The 24,040-nt window shown below is 49.0% G+C and overlaps 1 protein-coding gene across 5 annotated transcripts in view; it reads right to left on the reverse strand.

The window, feature by feature from the left end:
• The window catches only part of LOC146788809 (uncharacterized), a 397,685-nt gene that overhangs the window by 260,833 nt on the left and 112,812 nt on the right, over window positions 1-24,040 (reverse strand). For all 5 annotated transcript variants that reach the window (XM_085630389.1, XM_085630386.1, XM_085630388.1 and 2 more), the window contains exons 3-8: window positions 10,299-10,422; window positions 7,963-8,034; window positions 3,829-3,900; window positions 3,660-3,731; window positions 1,025-1,063; window positions 390-452 (exon numbers count right to left, since the gene is read on the reverse strand). In XM_085630389.1, the coding sequence (XP_085486515.1) occupies window positions 390-452; window positions 1,025-1,063; window positions 3,660-3,731; window positions 3,829-3,900; window positions 7,963-8,034; window positions 10,299-10,422 (442 nt within the window). The remainder of the gene's footprint in view (window positions 1-389; window positions 453-1,024; window positions 1,064-3,659; window positions 3,732-3,828; window positions 3,901-7,962; window positions 8,035-10,298; window positions 10,423-24,040) is intronic.

Genomic DNA, 24,040 nt, shown 5'->3' on the forward strand with positions numbered 1-24,040 from the left:
GGAGTTCTCAGGATGTGTTCCTGAGGTCAGCCCATTGTCCCTTTCTTGTTGATAGAGTTGTCCTCCTCCCCAGAGGATGATAGCGACTCCCAATCCAGTATCAATAACACATCGCGCAATCCAACGCATCTTTGGCCAAGAGCAACACACCCAGGCAATCAGCATGGCCAGAGCCCAACTGCCCCAATGACAGACGCGTTGGGTCACGTGCTGCAGACCCACCCTCTCCCTTCTTGTATCCAGGGTGTATGGATGAGCCACAGAAATCAGAACAGAGGTGGGCTTGGGGTCTCTAAGACCAGCACAGCCTTGCTCAACCCCCTGATGTGTTTTTTGCGGTTCGCACCAAGATATCTGCTCCATGTCACATCACCGCTGCCTCTACTCACCTTTGAACACCATTGTACGACAGGGGGCGTGGATGGACTGGGGCTGCCTCCATTGGTCGTCCCCTGTGAAATGAAAAGATACATTATAGGCAATGCATTGTAAACGAAGAGCACCATTGAGATGTTGATACTGATTAAAGCTGACATACGCTTCTCCTGCCAATTGCTACACCATGTGTGGCTGGGATAAGAGAAGCCATTGGGGCCAAACCCAATGAAGCACACAGCACCCAACAGCTGTCACCATACGAACGTCCTCTTCCCATCAGTCACTTGTCAGATTTATTTTCTTTCCCCTCAGTATGCCCCACTCCTTCCTCATGCCACATACATCAGGTGCAGCCCCCTTCCCGTCTGCTGTCCTCCGTCGCCATTGTGCATGCACTTGAGCACACAAGCACACACAGGCACACACAAATGCAGGGACATACACACAATAGCCAGCTCTCCATCTCGCTCTCTCTACATCATTCGCACACAAGGTCTTTCTCACACTCACCTCACACCTAGTTGCCTGAACACTATAACGCCATAGCAGAACGTTAAAGTTCACATCGATAAAGCATCCTGCTCACACTAACACCCAAACCTTCAATCCCAAAGTTTCTGTCACGTCCAGTAGAGAGATCCCTCACCTGATGATGTACCCCGTGGACAGCCTGGATCCCGGAGCTCTGCAGAGGAAAGAGAGATGATCAGTCAATATCAATGTCTTCAACATCTCTTCAGCGACACAGCCCTACTCTGGGGGAACTCTCTGGAAGTCATCAGTGAAAGGAGCATTGCTGTCTCACCGACGGCCAATGATATGGGAAACGTTGAGATTCGTGATGCAGAAATTTGGCACATCGTGCTGCTCGCACTGATTTTTAGCACTGGGAGCTTGCTCCATGTGGTAAAATCAGCATGAATGACACCATGCAGCATTCCAGGGGGAGAAGCTTCTTTCTGCGGCTCAAGTAGATTTTCTACTCGACTGGCAGCTTTCTCAACGCAAACGGCAGCAGCCTGCTGTGACCGCCCACATAGAGAAATCTTGCGGGGTGGTATTCTAGCGCTCAAAAATTGCGCTAGGGGACACAAATTCTTGCTCTCACTCGCCAACTTAATGTTAGTGAGTTGCACGCAAGGATTAACTCCACCATGTGGTGGTTGACAGAGTTTTGATGCCCCAAGTGGAGTGCTGTGTGGGCAAAATACCACAAACTCCACAGATGAACTGAATTTCTCGCCCACCCCTACATTCTATATGGTTTTTTCTCAGCGGTTGGTAGATGTTCTCTATGGGTCTTCTTTCAATATTTGGAATAATATTCTCTATGGTTCTTCTTCCAATGATCGGAAAAGCACTGACTATGGCTTTTCTTTCAGTAGTGATAAGGGACAGAAGAGCATTCTCTAAGGTCATTGTCCAATGGCAGGAGGATTTTCTATCATTCTTTTATTTAATCGCAAGAGGAAAAGCATTATCTGTTACTCTTGATTTGATGGTGTGAAGGGAGAGTAAAGCATTCTCTATGGTTCTTCTTTCAATGGTCAGAAGAACACTGTCTATATTTCTTATTTCAATGACCAGAAGACTATTCTCTATTGTTCTTCTTACAATGGTCAGAGGAACCTTCTCCATGCTTCTTATCTCAATGGTCGGGGTAACAATCTCTATGGTACTTTCAATTCTCAGAACTGTATTCTTCATAGTTCTTATTTCAATGGTCAGAATAGCATTCTCTATCATTTTTTATTTGATGGTAGGAAGGGATAGAAGAACATTCTCTGTTGTTTTTGTCCAATGCCAGGAAGGGTCGGATGAGCATTCTCTAGGGTTTTTCTTTCAGTGGTTGAAGGACGTTCTCAATGATTCCTCTTCGATGGTTGGAGGAGCGTTCTCAATGATTCCTCTTCGATGGTTGGAAGAGCGTTCTCAATGATTCCTCTTCGATGGTTGAAGAGCGTTCTCAATGATTCCTCTTCAATGGTTCAAGAGCGTTCTCAATGATTCCTCTTCGATGGTTGGTGAGCGTTCTCAATGATTCCTCTTCGATGGTTGGAAGAGCGTTCTCAATGATTCCTCTTCGATGGTTGGAAGAGCGTTCTCAATCATTCCCCTTCGATGGTTGGAAGAGCGTTCTCAATGATTCCCCTTCGATGGTTGGAAGAGCGTTCTCAATGATTCCTCTTCGATGGTTGGAAGAGCGTTCTCAATGATTCCTCTTCGATGGTTGTAAGAGCGTTCTCAATGATTCCTCTTCAATGGTTAAAGAGCCTTCTCAATGATTCCTCTTCGATGGTTGGAAGAGCATTCTCAATGATTCCTCTTCAATGGTTAAAGAGCCTTCTCAATTATTCCTCTGCGACGGTTGGAAGAGCATTCTCAATGATTCCTCTTCAATGGTTAAAGAGTGTTCTCAATGATTCCTCTTCAATGGTTAACGAGCGTTCTCAATGATTCATCTTCAATGGTTAAAGAGCATTCTCAATGATTCCTCTTCGATGGTTGGAAGAGCAGTCTATGTTTTTTTTCAGTGCTTTGAAGGGATGGAACATCATTCCCTATGGATCTTTTTTAAATGGAGGAATGATATGAAGTGCATTATGTATGGTTCATGCTTTAATGATGGGAGGGAATGAAACAGAGTTCTCTCTAGATCTTCCTCCAAGAATGGGAGAGTTAAAAAGGGAGAATGGCATTCTGTCTGGTGCTTTCTCCAAAGGTGGGAGCAGAGAGAGAGTAGCCTCTATTGACTTGCTCGTTTGGAAAGAAGTAATAGAAAAGAGGGTACTGTGGTCCTTCATCCAAAGGCAGGTATGGAAAGCAGACTATTGTTATGAGCTTTGCTTAAATAGGAAAGATTGAAGCAATTTCTATGATCGATGCTCCACCAATGGAAGGAGGAGATGGAACTCTATCGATCGTGGTCCTCAAGTGACGTTAACTGATCTTCCACTCATAATAGGTGATAGTTAAGCAGTTGGATGCATTCTACCTTCACTGAAATAGTGTGTGGGTGGGACAACCTTTTATTTGATAGTAGGAAGGGATTAGAGAGTAATCTCTGTGGTTTTGTCAAATGGTCATAAAGGAGAGCACGCTCTCAGGTTCCTTATTAGATACTAGAAAGATGGGGGGGCTCACAATCTATTGTCGCTTATTCTTTAGTAATGGGAGATGTGGGAGTCCCGCCCCCCTGTAGGAAAAGGTACCATTCTCCAAAGCTGAGGTTGCTACCACACCAGACAATAAGTCCTAACGGGTAAAGAGTGTATCCTTACTTGTTATTGGTGGATGGAGGGGGTGAGGTGGAGGATATCCTGCCATTCTCCTGTTGATGGTCTGTTACTTCACTGAGGGGAGAAGAATCAAACAAGCGAATGTCATGATATGCACAATTATCTAGAAAGCACACATGGCCTAGAAAAATGAGTTTGCAGAGGCACCTACCTGTGGATCTTGGAGGTCGTGGGAGGTTGAGAATAGACTGTCCCACTCTGCTGGGGCTTCAGAGCTGGCTCCCTGTGTTCAGGAAGGAAAAGCAAGTTCTGTGATTGAAATAACATGCGTCCCAACTCCACACAACACATGGGGCACAAGCAGAGCTGATTGTTGGTTGCCACATGTGGTATTAGAGACACAGACTGTCTGTTTACACATCTAGGAATATAACTATGAATCACACACAGCAACATGTGCAGATAGACATGCCCATAGGCATAACATGCAAAGTCTTGTATGGGCAGACAGGACCCTATTCATCACATGTAGCATCACAAGTGCATTAGAAGGTATCTAACCATCACATGCAACATAATTAGTCCACAGACGTGTCTCTAAACATCATATGTAGAATCATGTCCACACAAACAAGCAAGTATGCATTGCATGCGGCATGTACATGAAGACATCACATTTAGCATCATACACACTCAAGCAGGTCTCTACACACCACATGTAGCCTTTTTTCTGATATGGCATGGGCTGCACATGCCCCACTCTGGCAGAAATGGTGCTGCAGAATTTCTACTATTGAACCTCTCAGCAGCTATTTACCCAGTCCACCACCACCACTCCCTCCTACTCAGAATTGAGGAGGGGAGCATTAAATGACCTTCCTTGACTTGATCTGCTCCTACTTTTAGGACAGACCTATGTCATCTGACGGGGCCAGGTTACATCACCTCCTTTCAGCTCCAACTCTGGCAGACCTCAAAGCTCAACCACCCAGTGGTCTTCTTCAGACCTTAAGGCTCAACCATCCCACTGCTCTTTTTCAGGCCTCAAGGCTCAATCATCTCACTGCTCTTCTTTAGACCTCAAGGCTTAACCATCCCACTGCTCTTCTGTAGACCTCAAGGCTCAACCAACCCACTGCTCTTCTGTAGACCTCAAGGCTCAACCAACCCACTGCTCTTCTGTAGACCTCAAGGCTCAACCAACCCACTGCTCTTCTGTAGACCTCAAGGCTCAACCAACCCACTGCTCTTCTGTAGACCTCAAGGCTCAACCAACCCACTGCTCTTCTGTAGACCTCAAGGCTCAACCAACCCACTGCTCTTCTGTAGACCTCAAGGCTCAACCAACCCACTGCTCTTCTGTAGACCTCAAGGCTCAACCATACCACTGCTCTTTTTCAGGCCTCAAGGCTCAATCATCTCACTGCTCTTTTCAGACCTCAAGGCTCCAACATTCCACTGTTCTTCTTTAGACCTCAAGGCTCAACCAACCCACTGCTCTTCTTCAGACCTCAAGGCTCCAACATCCCACTGCTCTTCTGTAGACCTCGAGGCTCAACCATCCCACTGCTCTTCTTCAACACAACCCTCCGTGTGGAACTCATCCAGTCCTACAACGTACCCCGCTGCAACTGCACTGACAACACTGTGGACACTGAGCTGTAAAACTAGGAGACCTGACTCTGCCTCATAGACATTAAAGAGTGATCTTGAAATTAATTCATTCAAGACTGAGATTATAACTTGTGGACAATGGAAGATCATCATCTGACCCTTGGAAATCAGCGAGAGATATCAACAGAAGTAAGAAATCTGGGAGGGAGCCTATCCCTCCTTCCCGAGTCACCTATGTCAAAAGAAGCACTTTCTGCACCAGGCAAATGCTGAAAGATGTATCCCTAATCAGGGGTCAGAGCCTGAGGTGTTACGCCTCTCTAATACATGCATTATGTTCGAGGGAGTTCAGTCCAAGGACTCTCACTTGGATGCTGATGTGAAGACAAAACAATATCCAAGACTATCTGGAATTGAGTAAGGATCTGCCTCTTCCCAAACAGATGGGGAAGGATTGCACAGAAAGATTCATCATCACAGGGGGTGAATGAAAGGCACTGACGTGAGGCCTAGAACCAGTCCCCTTCATGGATGGTAGCCATGAGCCTATAAACAGCCTTCTCTCAGTCCGCTTATAGATGGTTACCATGAGCACATGCACAGCCATCTCTCAGTCCCCTTCATGGACGGTAGCCATGAGCACATGCACAGCCATCTCTCAGTCCCCCTCATGGACGGTAGCCATGAGCACATGCACAGCCCTCTCTCAGTCCCCTCTATAGATGGTAACCATGAGCACATGCACAGCCATCTCTCTGTCTCCTCCATGGACGGTAGTCATGAGCACATGCACAGCCATCTCTCAGTCCTCTTCATGGACGGTAGTCATGAGCACATGCACAGCCATCTCTCTGTCTCCTCCATGGACGGTAGTCATGAGCACATGCACAGCCATCTCTCAGTCCCCTCCATGGACGGTAGCCATGAGCACATGCACAGCCGTCTTTCAGTCCCCTTCACGGACGGCAGTCATGAGCACATGCACAGCCATCTCTCAGTCCCCTCCATGGATGGTAGCCATGAGCACATGCACAGCCATCTCTCAGTCCTCTTCATGGACGGTAGCCATGAGCACATGCACAGCCATCTCTCAGTCCCCTTCATGGAGGGTAGCCATGAGCACAATCACAGCCATCTCTCAGTCCCCTCCATGGATGGTAGCCATGAGCACAATCACAGCCATCTCTCAGTCCTCTTCATGGACGGTAGTCATGAGCATATGCACAGCCATCTCTCAGTCCTCTTCATGGACGGTAGTCATGAGCACAATCACAGCCATCTCTCTGTCTCCTCCATGGACGGTAGCCATGAGCACATGCACAGCCATCTCTCAGTCCTCTTCATGGACGGTAGTCATGAGCACATGCACAGCCATCTCTCAGTCTCCTCCATGGATGGTAGCCATGAGCACAATCACAGCCATCTCTTAGTCCCCTCCATGGATGGTAGCCATGAGCACAATCACAGCCATCTCTCTGTCTCCTCCATGGACGGTAGTCATGAGCACATGCACAGCCATCTCTCAGTCCTCTTCATGGACGGTAGTCATGAGCACATGCACAGCCATCTCTCAGTCCTCTTCATGGACGGTAGCCATGAGCACATGCACAGCCATCTCTCAGTCCCCTGCATGGACAGTAGCCATGAGAACATGCACAGCCATCTCTCAGTCCCCCTCATGGACGGTAGCCATGAGCACATGCACAGCCATCTCTCAGTCCCCTCCATGGACGGTAGTCATGAGCACATGCACATCCATCTCTCAGTCCCTTCCATGGACGGTAGCCATGAGCACATGCACAGCCCTCTCTTAGTCCCCTGCATGGACAGTAGCGATGAACACATGCACAGCCATCTCATGGACGGTAGCCATGAGCACATGCACAGCCATCTCTCAGTCCACTTCACGGACGGTAGCCATGAGCACATGCACAGCCATCTCTGAGTCCCCTGCATGGACAGTAGCCATGAGAACATGCACAGCCATCTCTCAGTCCCCCTCATGGACGGTAGCCATTAGCACATGCACAGCCATCTCTCAGTCCACTTCACGGACGGTAGCCATGAGCACATGCACAGCCATCTCTGAGTCCCCTGCATGGACAGTAGCCATGAGCACATGCACAGCCATCTCTCAGTCCCCCTCATGGACGGTAGCCATGAGCACATGCACAGCCATCTCTGAGTCCCCTGCATGGACAGTAGCCATGAGCACATGCACAGCCATCTCTCAGTCCCCTTCACTCCACTACATACAGCACAATGCTGGCAGACTTTGATTGTGTATAACAACAAAAAAGTTCTGTAATGGCCCTCAAAGTGTGCACATGACCATCCATACAAACCTAACTGCCTTGCAAGCTTAAGTGTCCCCCATCAGCTTGTGCACACACACACACACACACACACACACATGCAGGTCGCTATCACAAGCAGGCACCCGTGCATTACAATTTGCATCACATTCAAACATACTGTTTCCTGTACATCACATGCTATATGCTGTGTTCAAAGGCAGGGCCCAATGCCGCACTTGTAGTTTGTCCCTGTGCATTTTAGCCAGCACTGGTTATCACATGAATGATGTGTTGTGTACACAGACAGGTCCATGTGAACCGTATGTACAGACAGGTCCCTATCAAATGCAGTATTCAGTGTACACAGACTGGTGTATACACAGTACAACTAGCATCATATATAAATGGTATCACAGATGCCCATGGTCACGTACCATCCAATGGGGGGGGAAGTGGGTGATGACAAAGAGTGCGACCGGCCCTGTGATGACTTACGGGAAGGTTCCCTGTGATGAGGAAGGAAGAGAGAGTTACACTTTTACTTATATGGACACAGCATACCTCTTGCACACTTGCATAACATAAACACTGTGTGTACATCCCACATACAGCATTCTTTGCAGTGTACATTCACAGGCAACACTTTATCCAACACAAAAATAGACAACAATCCATGACACACAAACAAAGACAACACTCTATACAAGACACCCACAGGAAGCACTGTAAGCAACAAACACAGAGGGAATATGCGATGTTACATTGCAAGCGCTACAACGCATGCGATTACAATGTGGTCGTTACAATGACTGCGTTGTTACAACGCAAACCAATACATCGCAAGTCGTTTCTACGACTTGCTGTAGGGGGCGCGCTGGACTTAGGAATAGTATAATTTACTATTCCAACTCCAGCGTGTTCAACAGTAGGGAAGGTGTTGGAATAGTAAATTATACTATTTCTTTGTTTAGCGCATCCCCTACAGCAAGTCATAGAAATGACTTACGATGTAATGGCTTGCTTTGTAACAACGCAGTCATTGTAACAACCGCGTTGTAATCGAGTGCGTTGTTGCGCATGCGATGTAAATGCTGATTTCCCCACAGAGGCAGCACTCTATGAAACACACTCATAGAAAACCCTCTGAAACACATTAACAGACAACACACTCACGACAATACTCTCCAGCACAACCAGAGACAACACTATGCAACACGCCCACAGCAAGCACTGTAAGCAACAAACACAGAGGCAACACTCTGTGAAACACACTCATAGAAAACACTCTGAAACACATTGACAGACAACACACTCGCCGACAATACTCTCCAGCCCAACCAGAGACAACACTCTATGTACAGTGCATAAGGCCAACACTCTATACAGCACACCGCCAGAAAACACTCTAACTAAGCACCACACCTAGATAAAACATAGTCACAGACAACACTCTATCCAACACACCTGGAGACGTTGTTTCCTGCAATAGACTCACAAACAACACTCTTTGAAAGACACACTCAGACAACACTCTACGCAAGACACCCCCAGGCAACACTGTGAAACACACCAAGAGACAACACTCTTCAACACTGCTACAGACAACATTGTAGGCAAGACACACAGACAATACTTTAGGCAACACATACAGACAACAGTTTATTAGACATATGCACAGATAACACTCTCCAGTACAACCAGAGACATCACTTTATACTAGACATACATACACACCACTCAAGACAAAAAAACACAGACAACACTGATATATTTTGTTATGTTAAGCTTGGGTCACAGTATTTGCTTGTTTGTGGCTTCCTGGCACTGTATGAAACATAAATCAATACAATGGGTCACTGTTCCTAAGAGAAGACAGGAGGTGTTGTTTTAGAAAAAAGAAAGGAAAGTCAAAGTGACTTTTACTTGGTGCCCTCACACATCCCAAGGGATGTCATGCTTCATCATAGGGCGGTGCTCCTCATTGGCCCAGCGCTGCAATGCCCTACGGGTCCTCCGAAGGGTCACTTTAGCGGAGATCTTTTGTTTGTATGTCGTATGATGAGTGCGAGGTAGTGTTCATGAAGTGGTGAGCGAGTTTAAAAATGGCTTGAGGATATTTACGCTAGTCAGATTAAATGAAAAGATTCCTCTGTCATAAATTTTAAAAAAAAACAGGTTATGGCTGTAAAGGGTTATGATGACCCTATGTAGCTATGATATATAATTTTTTTTTTATTTATTTTTTTTGAATGAATGAAATTGTGAATAGGTTAGGTCGACACGTTTCGCGCCCTTGATGGTCTCAGGAGGAGATCCCTAGTGCTTCTTCATCTTATGTTGTCTCTCAGCGTGCTTTGTGGGTGTCCAAGCTTCAGAGAGGGTCCTGGACTTGCAACACTCGAAGCAATGTAATACGTTTGTTTTTCAACCACTACAAGCTGCACACAGTCTCTACTGTCACTAAAAGCATTCCTGCTCACAATAGAGTGTGGCACTTCTCAGACAACTGAGCACTTTCGCAAACACTGATGAACACATTGTGTTGGCTCTTTCACACGCACAGATGCTCAAAGCTCAGAAGAGGAGACAGCATCTCTTGAGTCAACTCACAAATGTCTCTCCCTCTCCCAGGCTCCAAAACAACCCATTGTTCAAACATTCTGCTAGAAGGGGGGTCCCTCTCCTGACATCAGTGTTTGGATGATGCACCATGGATGATGCACAACATGCCTCCCGCTCGTGCCCTCACTCTCTAGCGCAGTCGCCTTACTGTGTGCCGGTGCTGCTGTCCTGTTCCTCCTCCGAGCTCTGGTGAATCCAGCTGCAATCCTTCTTCAGGCTGGTGCGAACTTTCAGCTGCCTCATGACGGTGTCTCTGCCGACCGGCGTGTCACCTGGTGAAAACACAAGAGGTGGATATGAGTGTGTAAGAAGAGTGCATGGTAACCATACATGACAGAAAGGTGGTTGTGGTGCAAACACAAGAGGTGGATAGTAGTGTGTAAGAAGGGTGCACGTTCACCATACATGACCGGAGGTGGTGGTGAAAACACAAGAGGTGGATCTTATTGTGTAAGAAGGGTGCGAGTTCATCATACACAGCAGGAGTTGTGGCATAAACACAAGAGGCAGATAACAATTTGTAAGGGTGGCATGTTCACCATACCGTGCCGGGAGCTTGCGATGCAAACACAAGAGGTGGATATGAGTGTGTAAGAAGGGTGCATGGTAACCATACATGACAGGAAGAAGGTTGTGGTGCAACCACAAGAGGTGGATAGTAGTGTGTAAGAAGGGTGCGTGTTCATTATACATGACAGGTTGTGGTGAAAACACAAGAGGCAGATAACAGTTTGTAAGGTTGGCATGTTCACCATACCGTGCCGGAAGCTTGTGATGCAAACACAAGAGGTGAATAATAGTGTGAAAGAAGGGATCGTGTTCATTATACATGACAGGAGGTTGTGGTGAAAACACAAGAGGTTGATAACAGTGTGTAAGAGGGGTGCAAGTTCACCATACATGCCAAGACCATGTGGTGCAAACACAACAGGATTAGAATACAGCGAGTGGTTGATAACAGTATGTAAGGGTCAAATGTTCACCATACCAAGCCAGGAGCTTGTGGTGCAAACACAAAAGGACTAGATTACAGTGTATGAGAGGGGTATATGTTCACCAGACCTTGCCAAGAGCTTGTGGTGCAGACACAACAGGATTAGAACACAATGTGTAAGAGGGGTGCTGTTCACCAAACCCTGCCAGGAGCTGGTGGTGCAAACATAAGATTGCTAGAGCATAGTGGGTGATAGGGGTAAATGTTCAGCATACCCTGCCGGGAGCATGTCGTGCAAACATTAGATGGTTGGTTAGAGCACAGTGTGTGAGACAGATACATGTTCAGCATTTAACACCATGACCAAAGACCGTCACTCATGCCCTCGTCACCAGCAGACTTGACTACGGCAACGCACTCTACGCCGGAATAAACAAAAACCTCACCCGCAGGCTACAAAACATCCAGAACGCCACCACAAAACTGGTCCTCAAGCTGTCAAGACACTGCCATATCTCCCAGCACCTGCGCACACTCCACTGGCTCCCCATCGAGGCTAGAATCACCTTCAAGATTCGTACCCACGCACACAAAGCCCTCCACAACACCGGACCAGCATACCTGAACAGCCGACTCAAATTCCATGCACCCCAAAGGACCCTACAATCAGCCCAGCTCTACTACGCCGCAGTCCCCCGCACCAGAAAGACCAGCTCGAGAAGCCGCTCCTTCTCCTTCCTCGCGGCCAGAGCCTGGAACGACCTTCCGCTCCACCTCAGACAGACAGCATCGCTCCCCATCTTCGCAAGAAACCACAAAACATGGCTCTTTGACAGAACCCCTCCTTGATGGACTGGAACCTGCAACCTCCCCCCCTCCCCCCCCAGCGCCTTGAGACCCTTACGGGTGAGTAGTCGCGCTTAACAAACACCTTGATTGATTGATTGAGAGGGCTGCACGTTCCCTATACCATGCCAGCAGCACTTGGTGCAAACACGGGAGGATGCCAAGTGTGGGAGGGGTGCACGCACACTATACCATGCCAGCAGCACCTGATGCCAACACGAGAGGATACCATGTTTGAGAGGGGTGCACGCTCACTATACCATGCCAGCAGCACCTGGTGCAAACACAAGAGAGGATGCTGTGTGTGAGAGGGGTGCACGCTTACTATACCATGCCAGTAGCACCTGTCACAAACACATGAAAGGATATCATTTGTGGGAGGGGCACATGCTCACTATACCGTGCCAGCAGCACCTAGTACAAACACAAGAGGTTGACGTGTGTGAGAGGGGTGCACGCTCACTATACCATGCCAGCAGCATCTGGTGCAAACACGAGAGGATACCATGTGTGAGAGGGATGCACGCTCACTATACCATGCCAGCAGCACGTGGTGCAAACACATGAAAGGATACAGTGTGTGAGAGGGGTGCACGCTCACTATACCATGCCAGCAGCACGTGTTGCTAACACATGAAAGGGTACAGTGTGTGAGAGGGGTGAACGCTCACTATACCATGCCAGCAGCACCTCGTGCAAACACATGAGAGGACACCATGTGTGAGAGGGATGCACGCTCACTATACCATGCCAGCAGCACCTGATGCAAACACATGAGAGGACACCATGTGTGAGAGGGGTGCACGCTCACTATACCATGCCAGCAGCACCTGATGCAAACACATGAGAGGACACCATGTGTGAGAGGAGTGCACGCTCACTATACCATGCCAGAAGCACCTGATGCAAACACATGAGAGGACACCATGTGTGAGAGGGGTGCACGCTCACTATACCATGCCAGCAGCACCTGATGCAAACACATGAGAGGACACCATGTATGAGAGGGATGCACGCTCACTATACCATGCCAGCAGCACCTGATGCAAACACATGAGAGGACACCATGTGTGAGAGGGGTGCACGCTCACTATACCATGCCAGAAGCACCTGGTGCAAAGACATGAAAGGACACATTGTGTGAGAGGAGTGCACGCTCACTATACCATGCCAGCGGCACCTGATGCAAACACAAGAGAGGATGCTGTGTGTGAGAGGGGTGCACGCTTACTATACTATGCCAGTAGCACCTGTCACAAACACATGAAAGGATAGCATTTGTGGGAGGGGCACATGCTCATTATACCATGCCAGCAGCACCAGGTGCAAACACAAAAGGATGATGTGTGTGAGAGGGGTGCATGCTCACTATACTCTGCCAGCAACACCTGGTGCAAACACGAGAGGATACCATATGTGAGAGGGGTGCACACTCACTATACCATGCCAGCAGCACCTGGTGCAACTCATGTAAGGATACAGTGTGTGAGAGGGGTGAACGCTCACTATGCCTTGTCAGTAGCACCGGTGCAAACCCAAGATAGGATGAAGTGTGTGAGAGGGCTGCACGTTCCCTATACCATGCCAGCAGCACCTGATGCCAACACAAGAGGATACCATGTGTGAGAGGGGTGCACGCTCACTATACTATGCCAGCAGCACCTGGTGCAAACAGATGAGAGGACACCATGTGTGAGAGGGATGCACACTCACTATACCATGCCAGCAGCACCTGGTGCAAACACGAGAGGATAACATGTGTGAGAGGGTGCACGCTCACTCTATGATGCCAGCAGCACCTGGTGCAATCACATGAAAGGATACCGTGTGTCAGAGGGGTGCATGCTCACTATACCATGCCAGCAGCACCTGGTGCAAACATGAGAGGATACTGTGTGTGAGAGGGGTGCACGCTCACTATACCATGCCAGCAGCACCTGGTCAAACACATGAAAGGATACAGTGCGTGAGAGGGGTGAACGCTCACTATACCTTGCCAGTAGCACCGGTGTAAACCCAAAATAGGATGATGTGTGTGAGAGGGATGCAAGCTCACTATACCATGCCAGCAGCATCTGATGCCATCACGAGAGGATACCATGTGTGAGAGGGGTGCATGCTCACTATACCATGCCAGCAGCACCTGGTACAAACAGATGAGAGGACACCATGCATGAGAGGGGTGCACGCTCACTATACCATGCCAGAGGCACCTGGTACAAACAGATGAGAGGATACCATGTATGAGAGGGATGCACGCTCACTATACCATGCCAGAGGCACCTGGTACAAACAGATGAGAGGATACCATGTATGAGAGGGATGCACGCTCACTATACCATGCCAGAGGCACCTGGTACAAACAGATGAGAGGATACCATGTATGAGAGGGATGCACGCTCACTATACCATGCCAGCAGCACCTGGTGCAAACATGAGAGGATACCATGTGTGAGAGGGTGCACGCTCACTATACCATGCCAGCAGCACCTGGTGCAAACACATGAAAGGACACATTGTGTGAGAGGAGTGCACGCTCACTATACCATGCCAGCAGCGCCTGGTGCAAATACAAGAGAGGATGCTGTGTGTGAGAGGGGTGCACACTCACTATGCTATGCCAGCAGCACCTGGTGCATACACATGAGAAGATACCATGTGTGAGAGGGATGCACGCTCACTATACCATGCCAGCAGCACCTGGTGCAAACATGAGAGGATACTGTGTGTGAGAGGGGTGCACGCTCACTATACCATGCCAGCAGCACCTGGTCAAACACATGAAAGGATACAGTGCGTGAGAGGGGTGAACACTCACTATACCTTGCCAGTAGCACCGGTGTAAACCCAAAATAGGATGATGTGTGTGAGAGGGATGCAAGCTCACTATACCATGCCAGCAGCATCTGATGCCATCACGAGAGGATACCATGTGTGAGAGGGGTGCATGCTCACTATACCATGCCAGAGGCACCTGGTACAAACAGATGAGAGGATACCATGTATGAGAGGGATGCACGCTCACTATACCATGCCAGAGGCACCTGGTACAAACAGATGAGAGGATACCATGTATGAGAGGGATGCACGCTCACTATACCATGCCAGGAGCACCTATTGCAAACACATGAGAGGACACCATGTGTGAGAGGGTGCACGCTCACTATACCATGCCAGCAGCACCTGGTGCAAAGACATGAAAGGACACATTGTGTGAGAGGAGTGCACGCTCACTATACCATGCCAGCGGCACCTGATGCAAACACAAGAGAGGATGCTGTGTGTGAGAGGGGTGCACGCTTACTATACTATGCCAGTAGCACCTGTCACAAACACATGAAAGGATACCATTTGTGGGAGGGGCACATGCTCATTATACCATGCCAGCAGCACCAGGTGCAAACACAAAAGGATGATGTGTGTGAGAGGGGTGCATGCTCACTATACTCTGCCAGCAACACCTGGTGCAAACACGAGAGGATACCATATGTGAGAGGGGTGCACACTCACTATACCATGCCAGCAGCACCTGGTGCAACTCATGTAAGGATACAGTGTGTGAGAGAGGTGAACGCTCACTATGCCTTGTCAGTAGCACCGGTGCAAACCCAAGATAGGATGAAGTGTGTGAGAGGGCTGCACGTTCCCTATACCATGCCAGCAGCACCTGATGCCAACACAAGAGGATACCATGTGTGAGAGGGGTGCACGCTCACTATACTATGCCAGCAGCACCTGGTGCAAACAGATGAGAGGACACCATGTGTGAGAGGGATGCACACTCACTATACCATGCCAGCAGCACCTGGTGCAAACACGAGAGGATAACATGTGTGAGAGGGTGCACGCTCACTCTATGATGCCAGCAGCACCTGGTGCAATCACATGAAAGGATACCGTGTGTCAGAGGGGTGCATGCTCACTATACCATGCCAGCAGCACCTGGTGCAAACATGAGAGGATACTGTGTGTGAGAGGGGTGCACGCTCACTATACCATGCCAGCAGCACCTGGTCAAACACATGAAAGGATACAGTGCGTGAGAGGGGTGAACGCTCACTATACCTTGCCAGTAGCACCGGTGTAAACCCAAAATAGGATGATGTGTGTGAGAGGGATGCAAGCTCACTATACCATGCCAGCAGCATCTGATGCCATCACGAGAGGATACCATGTGTGAGAGGGGTGCATGCTCACTATACCATGCCAGCAGCACCTGGTACAAACAGATGAGAGGACACCATGCATGAGAGGGGTGCACGCTCACTATACCATGCCAGAGGCACCTGGTACAAACAGATGAGAGGATACCATGTATGAGAGGGATGCACGCTCACTATACCATGCCAGAGGCACCTGGTACAAACAGATGAGAGGATACCATGTATGAGAGGGATGCACGCTCACTATACCATGCCAGGAGCACCTGTTGCAAACACATGAGAGGACACCATGTGTGAGAGGGATGCACGCTCACTATACCATGCCAGCAGCACCTGATGCAAACACATGAGAGGACACCATGTGTGAGAGGGGTGCACGCTCACTATACCATGCCAGCAGCACCTGATGCAAACACATGAGAAAACACCATGTGTGAGAGGGGTGCACGCTCACTATACCATGCCAGCAGCACCTGGTGCAAAGACATGAAAGGACACATTGTGTGAGAGGGATGCACGCTCACTATACCATGCCAGCAGCACCTGGTGCAAACACATGAAAGGACACATTGTGTGAGAGGAGTGCACGCTCACTATACCATGCCAGCAGCGCCTGGTGCAAATACAAGAGAGGATGCTGTGTGTGAGAGGGGTGCACACTCACTATGCTATGCCAGCAGCACCTGGTGCATACACATGAGAAGATACCATGTGTGAGAGGGATGCACGCTCACTATACCATGCCAGCAGCAGCTGGTGCAAACACGAGAGGATACCATGTGTGAGAGGGGTGCAAGCTCACTATACCATGCCAGCAGCACCTGATGCCAACACGAGAGGATACCATGTGTGAGAGGGGTGCACGTTCACTATACCATGCCAGCAGCACCTGATGCCAACACGAGAGGATACCATGTGTGAGAGGGGTGCACGCTCACTATACCATGCCAGCAGCACTTAGTGCAACCACAAGAGAGGACACTGTGTATGAGGAAGGGTGCACACTCACTATGGCACCAGCACTTGGTGGAAACACAAAGGCATCAGTATGCAGTGAGTGAGAGGGTGCGCTTCATACTCTGTCAGTCTCATAAGGTGCAAACACAAGAGGGTTATTGGGAAGATACCTGTTCACCATACGTGGTGGAAACAATTACAGTGCATGAAAAGGAGTGTGGGGTCATGGAAGTGTTGCGGGGGGGGGTTTTATATACCTGGTACATGACAGGAAGGTCCACCCCCTTCTTTTGGGTATTATGGCATGTCGGAATTTTATTTTAATATTTTCTAAGCACAACGGGCACCATAATAAGAGGTATTTTATAAGGTTTCTGGCACAAGCATCGGTGTAACCCAAAGTGGTATTGCGAGGCGTGCGGTATTACTGCATGGTTTGAACACGCACTCCCTTTTGGAGATCCGTCCTCCATGTCAAATAGAGACGTTTCAACGCATGGGCACAGTGGGCGCTGGCGCGGGGCCCCAGCCCTCCAGGGGGGCCCCTGATGGAGCTAACCCTGTTCTGCCCTGAAGACCTTGAATAGTACTTGAACAGATTGTTTTAAATACCCTTTCACTTTCATTTATTTTTAATCTGGGTGATGCGTGGGAGTCTGTTACAGGCATTTTGCAGAGAAATGTTGTGTTTGTTTCATGTAACATCCTTTAAAAAATGTTTCTTTTAGATCAAAACCGAACGTCATCTATGAGAAATGGGAGGGTGTCACGGAGAATATTTGCAGTAATATTAGAGAGCGGCTGCTGTGTGAAAATATTAAAAACATGTCATTATCCCTGTATATTAGATGTAAACACATTTTGAATTTGGACGAGAATACCTGTGCGCCGTCAGTGACCCGGCCAAAGAGGGCATGAAAGAGCTGAAACTGGATCATAAACTCAAAACTGTTCCAAACAGGGGCCCCCACTATACGTCTGGCCCAGGGCCCACAAAATCTTTAAGATGTCCCTGATGTCAAACCTGGAATACTTTGTCCCTGGAAACAGGTAACAGGTGTGGCGCTTTACCACCTTTTATTTCCCTTGACATGGGGGTTCAGAGAGACCACTCGCAACCCCAAGTTCCATGCTGTGTCCCCCACATCATGGACATGGCCATGTGACTCAACACCCAGCCGGGATCGCGAGATACATGTTGTGACGTACGGGTTACGTCTGCGTGCTGCGCCACACAAACTCTCTGACATACCTCTTCATCAGCAATCATACCTGTGCAGTGCAGTGACGTCAGTCAGTGGCCCCCACCCCCAGTCCCCTGAGGCAGCCTCCATAGCTGCCAAGGTTTCAGATCGCTATGTGTGACATTTTCATAATGTTTGTGTAATTATGAGTGACACTTCAACCACTATGAGTGACACTTTCTCATGAGCAAAATCAAGCGATGAAGTCAAGGGAAACATATAAATATGAGAAATGACACCAGTTTGAGCAGCGAGAAACTCTAAGAAGTTAACTGGTGCAAAACAGCAGAAAGTGACGCAGCCAGGCAACAAGCGTTCTTTGACATTAAAAAACTTTGATTGCTTATTACATGTGCTGGGTGATAGCACTAAAGAAGTGTTTACTTAGGATTAATAGACTGGTACAGGACACTCTCTCAGGCACTTCTTTAGTTGAAGTTCTCAGGCGACTAGGATTGACGCAGGTTGCAGAATGAGACCTGAGAGTAGAGAAAGAGTGTGGAAACCTACTAGGGACAAGATGGAAATGGAAATGAGAATATAAACTTGCAGCAAGGTGGGGAGGGAAATCAGCAGGAGAAAAGGGTGGAATCTGCAAAACGAAACAGAGGGAACCCTTTATCAGAGCATGGGATTCCTTTTCCCCTCTCTCTCGTGTTTCTATGTTTTTGCCTTTCTCTTCCCTGTGTACCTCTATTCCCATCCTCCCCGAACTTCGAACCCAGGTGGGAGTCATCTGTCCTGCACTGACGTTGTCGAGCCCCTGCTGCTCTAACTCGTTAGATGCCTCCATGAATGGATGCCTGCTACTGCTGGGATCCCCGAGTTCACGTCAGACCAGTGACTGAGCCGCCCAGCCAAATTATCCATAGCTTCGCGTGTCTACAAAAATGAGTGCCAAGTCCGTTGCGTCACTGAAGCTCTTTAACTTTTGTCACAAATGCCCGTGTTTGAGGAAAACTATGTATGTCTGTCATTGTGCGTTACTGGGCTCACACGTCACTGGCTTCGAGGGGGTTCCTGGCATCGTGTTGAAGTATATGGCAGGCAAAAACTAACCATGGTGGCAAAGAAAAGAAGAGGTGTATAATTGCGGAGGAGTCAGTCAATATACTCTGGACTCGTGGACTCACTCGAGGGATAGCTTCTGGTGGACAGCAAGCACCATGCTGCATGGGCAAGGCAGCCTCACTGAGCAGCTGATTGACTGAGCGTGATGGAGCAGGTAAAACAACATTTTGTATACCTTCTCTATTTTGCATGAAAATATTAATGACGTAATCAATTTACATATTAACCTATATTAACTGTGTGCCGTGGTATACTAATCAATAAAGTGCACCTTGATAAACATGAATTACACGCGGGACTAATAGCAATTTGCATGGCAGAATAACTTTAATGACTAATTATGGTACGCATATTAACCATAGAAGGTGTTGTGATAGAAATTGCATGATTTGTGTTGCTTTTGTGACATTTTGCGTTCCTGATGGGACCAAATGGTGAGTATTATTGCTTTATATGTCGTTATAAGCTAGGAAAATACTAATATATAATGGGATTAGTGTGGGTTTAAACATTAGAATCTTCAATTCCGTATACTAATTATGTTTATGTTTGTTTTGCTTAAGTTGGCATTCGGGCCTACCAGGCCATGATATTCAAGATGGAGTTCGGAAGTGGCCACCGTCCTGTGAGCGCGATGTCTACTGCGCAGACTCAGATGGCTCCGAAGATCTCCAGGCATTCTCTGTTCAGAGCACAGTATTCCTTGTCAAGGAAAGGAACGTGGAAGACTGCCAGATTTCAGTCAGCATGAATGGCCAAGTGGAACAATAACCACCTATAACGGAAGGTCAACGCATCGATACATCGGACCTTTCGCATGAGAACGATATAAGCTAAGAATATGACAAAGCTATTTCCCTGGGAACTCAAGAATCTGAGAAAATCGGACCATATAACAATTTTGGCAGGATTGGCCAATCACAGTTCTTCCCAGTTCAGTAAATGTTACATGTTCCCTAGAATTTATTATAAAAGGATAGTAGAATAGGGAGTTAGAGTTAGTGTGTTCCGGAGGGGTGTCCCAAATTTGCGTGATCGACTTGCTTGCATGATTGCTTGGTCCTTTGGATATCTTTGGGACTGTGCCGTGCTGAGCGAAGGAACTTTTCGGACTTCGAGTCTTGCCCTGCATTCTATTGGGACAATTTATCAAAAGAGATTTGAGTTATGCAGAGCTAACAGAATCAGAGAAAAGACCCTGATAGCAAGAATAGGTAAATATAAATGTCATGCTAAATTGTGTTGATTATTTAAATTTGAACATTGTTGACCGAAATGCTCACTATGCAACTGAAAGCAAATAATTAGATAAACTAAAACATTAACAGAAAATGAGTTTGTGGTTCTTTAAGTAAGGCATTTTGATAAGGATTCTGAAGCTTTAATGTGTTTTCGCTGGTCTTAGATCATCATCAACCAGTCCAATTAATTGTTCCGTCGACCAAGTGGTGGAGTGCCTTGATGTCAAAGTTTGGATTCTATAAGTGCCAATGTATAATATGTAGATAGTGTAAATATTTCCTTCCATAGGTAATAAGGTCCCCCCCACATGTCCAGCAGATTCCTCATCCTCCTGCGTGCAGATACGAGTGAGACGTGCGAGTGTTGGTTTTATGGGCCCCACCAATTAATGTATGCGTGAATGAGTAAGAGTGATGACGGGTCTGTGACGTAGGGAGGATATGTAAATTTCGCCCCTTTTCTGCTGGATCAAGCGCTAAGTGCCAAAAAGTAAATTTATCAGTGGGAGATTTCTCAGCGTGACCGTGAGATCAGAAACGTTGCCACGTGGCGCCGTGATTGAAACATTGTAGCAACCCTCACCAGTGCAAGCTAAGTCATGTGAGACTGCAGGATAAACTAAAACCAGGGCTCAGGCTCATTGACTCCGGAAGGATGATCAGACAGAGCAACCCCGGAAGATCGATGCTATTTTGGTGTGAAAATATTTTTTTCAGATCATGACTCATGTAGTCAGTAATAAGTATTAAAACACTTACTTGTAGAGTTCAGAGACTCTTCCCCAGCTGTGACTGCACTGCTGCTGCATGAATCGATGCACTCTGCAGCAGCAGCAGGCTTCTTCTTCTCAATCCAGGCTGCTGACTCGCTCGTCCCGGCCCCCACCGTCGCTGGCCAGCCTGAGCCACAGTAGTAGTTTTTCGCTGCCGGCCGCCCACCGCAATGCAATCGATCCTGCCTCTTGCGCGGCGGGCGGCCATCATTCAGAGCAGACTCGAGTCTCGACTGTCTCAGATTGAACCCCCCACCGCTTCGGCCTCACTTCCTCTTCCCCCGGGCGTAACGGCACTACCGGGCACATCCAGATATTGATCCCGGCCCCCATGGTGTGCCACAGTGTGACTAACAGCAGTAGTATCGACTGCTGAGAGGGCAGCCCTCCCCCCGTAATAGGCAGCATGTAGTGAGTCCGAGTGGGTCACTTAAAGCCGCGCTGCGGCACCTCAGCCAGAATAATTGCCGAATTGTTGCCAGGCGACACAGGCTGCAGATTTGATATATTGTAGCGCTCTCAGCCACTCCAGAGCTGAGAGCAGATGGATTTAACTATTTAGGAGCTCAGCCCACAGCACGTCTCTCGGGAGCAGTAGAGCCCGGTGCACAGGCGCTGGCTGGTGGCGCGTGCTGGCAGGTGGCGCCTAAATGTGTGACAATGCATTTCAGTGCGGTGATGCGGAACTCCGCACTGAAATGAGTGAGCGTCACACCTGATGCGTGATACTTGGCAGGACTGAGCCTACACAGCTGTAGGTAAGATCTGCTCCGGGAGGGGCCTTAACAGGGCTGGACTGGCCGTAGGAGGAACCAGGCGTTTCCCTGGTGGGCCGAATGGGTGAGGACAGTTTTGCGGCCTTGGGGGTCGGTTTTGTCACTGGAGGCCGGTTTTGAAGCAGTGCTGCAATATCGACCCCCTGTAACAAAATAAAAGTGGCAGCGGTGCTCACAAGTAGAGCTTCTCAGTGCCACAACCCTCCCTGCCGGTCGAGTGGAACTGCCAGTGCTGGTTTCTCTTCCCAGTCCGGCCGTGGACCGTAACCAACAGGGTCGATCACCTTCCACAAAATCAGGGGGTGACACTGAGAAACCCGCAGGCTGCAGTTTTGTTGAGAAAGGAACAGCATCGCTCTTAAACCGGGATGATTGAAGTACGTCACGTGCTGACTGTGTGAGGGAATATGTTCGGATGTGTGGCTGCAGTACCTAACATTGTCCTCTAGATGGCACAAGATACCAGCAGATGTACCGGGAGGCGCAACGAGAAGTTTTACTAGCCTAAGTAAGCATAGGTATTGAACTAGAAAACAGAGCAACAGTTTTCAGTGGTGAAAAATGTGAGAAGACAGTGGAGCCAGACTGCACCAGGAGTCAGCTACGAATATTCAAAGAGACTCGGAAGACCAGAGATATGACCTGGTCGATCCTCTTTGATGTATATAATGACAGCCGTTATAAAGTGCTGAATAGATCAAAATGATTTGCATCGGAATAGTCTCCCCTTTATTAATGCCCTGTATGGAGAGGTTGAATATATGGCCCTATGAGCCAGGGTGGTTTGGCCGTTGCTTTCTGATCGCCAGCGGCTCTTCAGCTGCTCTCTCCACTCACGCACTCTCCGGCTGCTCTCTCCACTCGCGCACTTTCCAGCTGCTCTCTCGGCTCATGCACTCCGGCTGCTCTCTCCACTCGTGCACTCTCCAGCTGCTCTCTCCACTCGTGCACTCTCCGGCTGCTCTCTCGGCTCGTGCACTCTCCAGCTGCTCTCTCGGCTCGTGCACTCTCCGGCTGCTCTCTCGGCTCATGCACTCCGGCTGCTCTCTCCACTTGTGCACTCTCCAGCTGCTCTCTCCACTCGTGCACTCTCCGGCTGCTCTCTCGGCTCGTGCACTCTCCAGCTGCTCTCTCGGCTTGTGCACTCTCCGGCTGCTCTCTCGGCGTGTGCACTCTCCGGCTGCCCTCTTGCCTCGTGCACTCCGACTGCTCTCTGGGCGCGTGCACTCCGGCTGCTCTCTCCACTCATGCACTCTCCGGCTGCTCTCTTGGCGTGTGCACTCCGGCTGCTCTCTCCACTCACGCACTCTCCGGCTTCTCTCTCGGCTTGTGCACTCTCCGGCTGCTCTCTCGGCTCGTGCACTCCGGCTGCTCTCTGGGCGCGTGCACTCCAGCTGCTCTCTCCACTCATGCACTCTCCGGCTGCTCTCTTGGCGCGTGCACTCCGGCTGCTCTCTCCACTCACGCACTCTCCGGCTGCTCTCTCGGCTCGTGCACTCTCCGGCTGCTCTCTCGGCTCGTGCACTCCGGCTGCTCTCTCCACTCATGCACACTCCGGCTGCTCTCTCGGCTCATGCACTCCGGCTGCTGTCTCCACTCGCGCACTCTCCAGCTGCTTTCTCCACTCGTGCACTCTCCGGCTGCTCTCTCGCGCGTGCACTCTCCGGCTGCTCTCTCGGCGCGTGCACTCTCCGGCTGCTCTCTTGGCTCGTGCACTCCGGCTGCTCTCTGGGCACAGGCACTCCGGCTGCTCTCTCCACTCATGCACTCTCCGGCTGCTCTCTCGGCGCATGCACTCCGGCTGCTCTCTCCACTCACGCACTCTCCGGCTGCTCTCTCGGCTTGTGCACTCCGGCTGCTCTCTCGACACGTGCACTCCGGCTGC

The sequence above is a fragment of the Triturus cristatus genome, chromosome 10 (assembly GCF_964204655.1).
Source record: "Triturus cristatus chromosome 10, aTriCri1.1, whole genome shotgun sequence".
NCBI classification, from domain to species: Eukaryota; Metazoa; Chordata; class Amphibia; order Caudata; family Salamandridae; genus Triturus; species Triturus cristatus.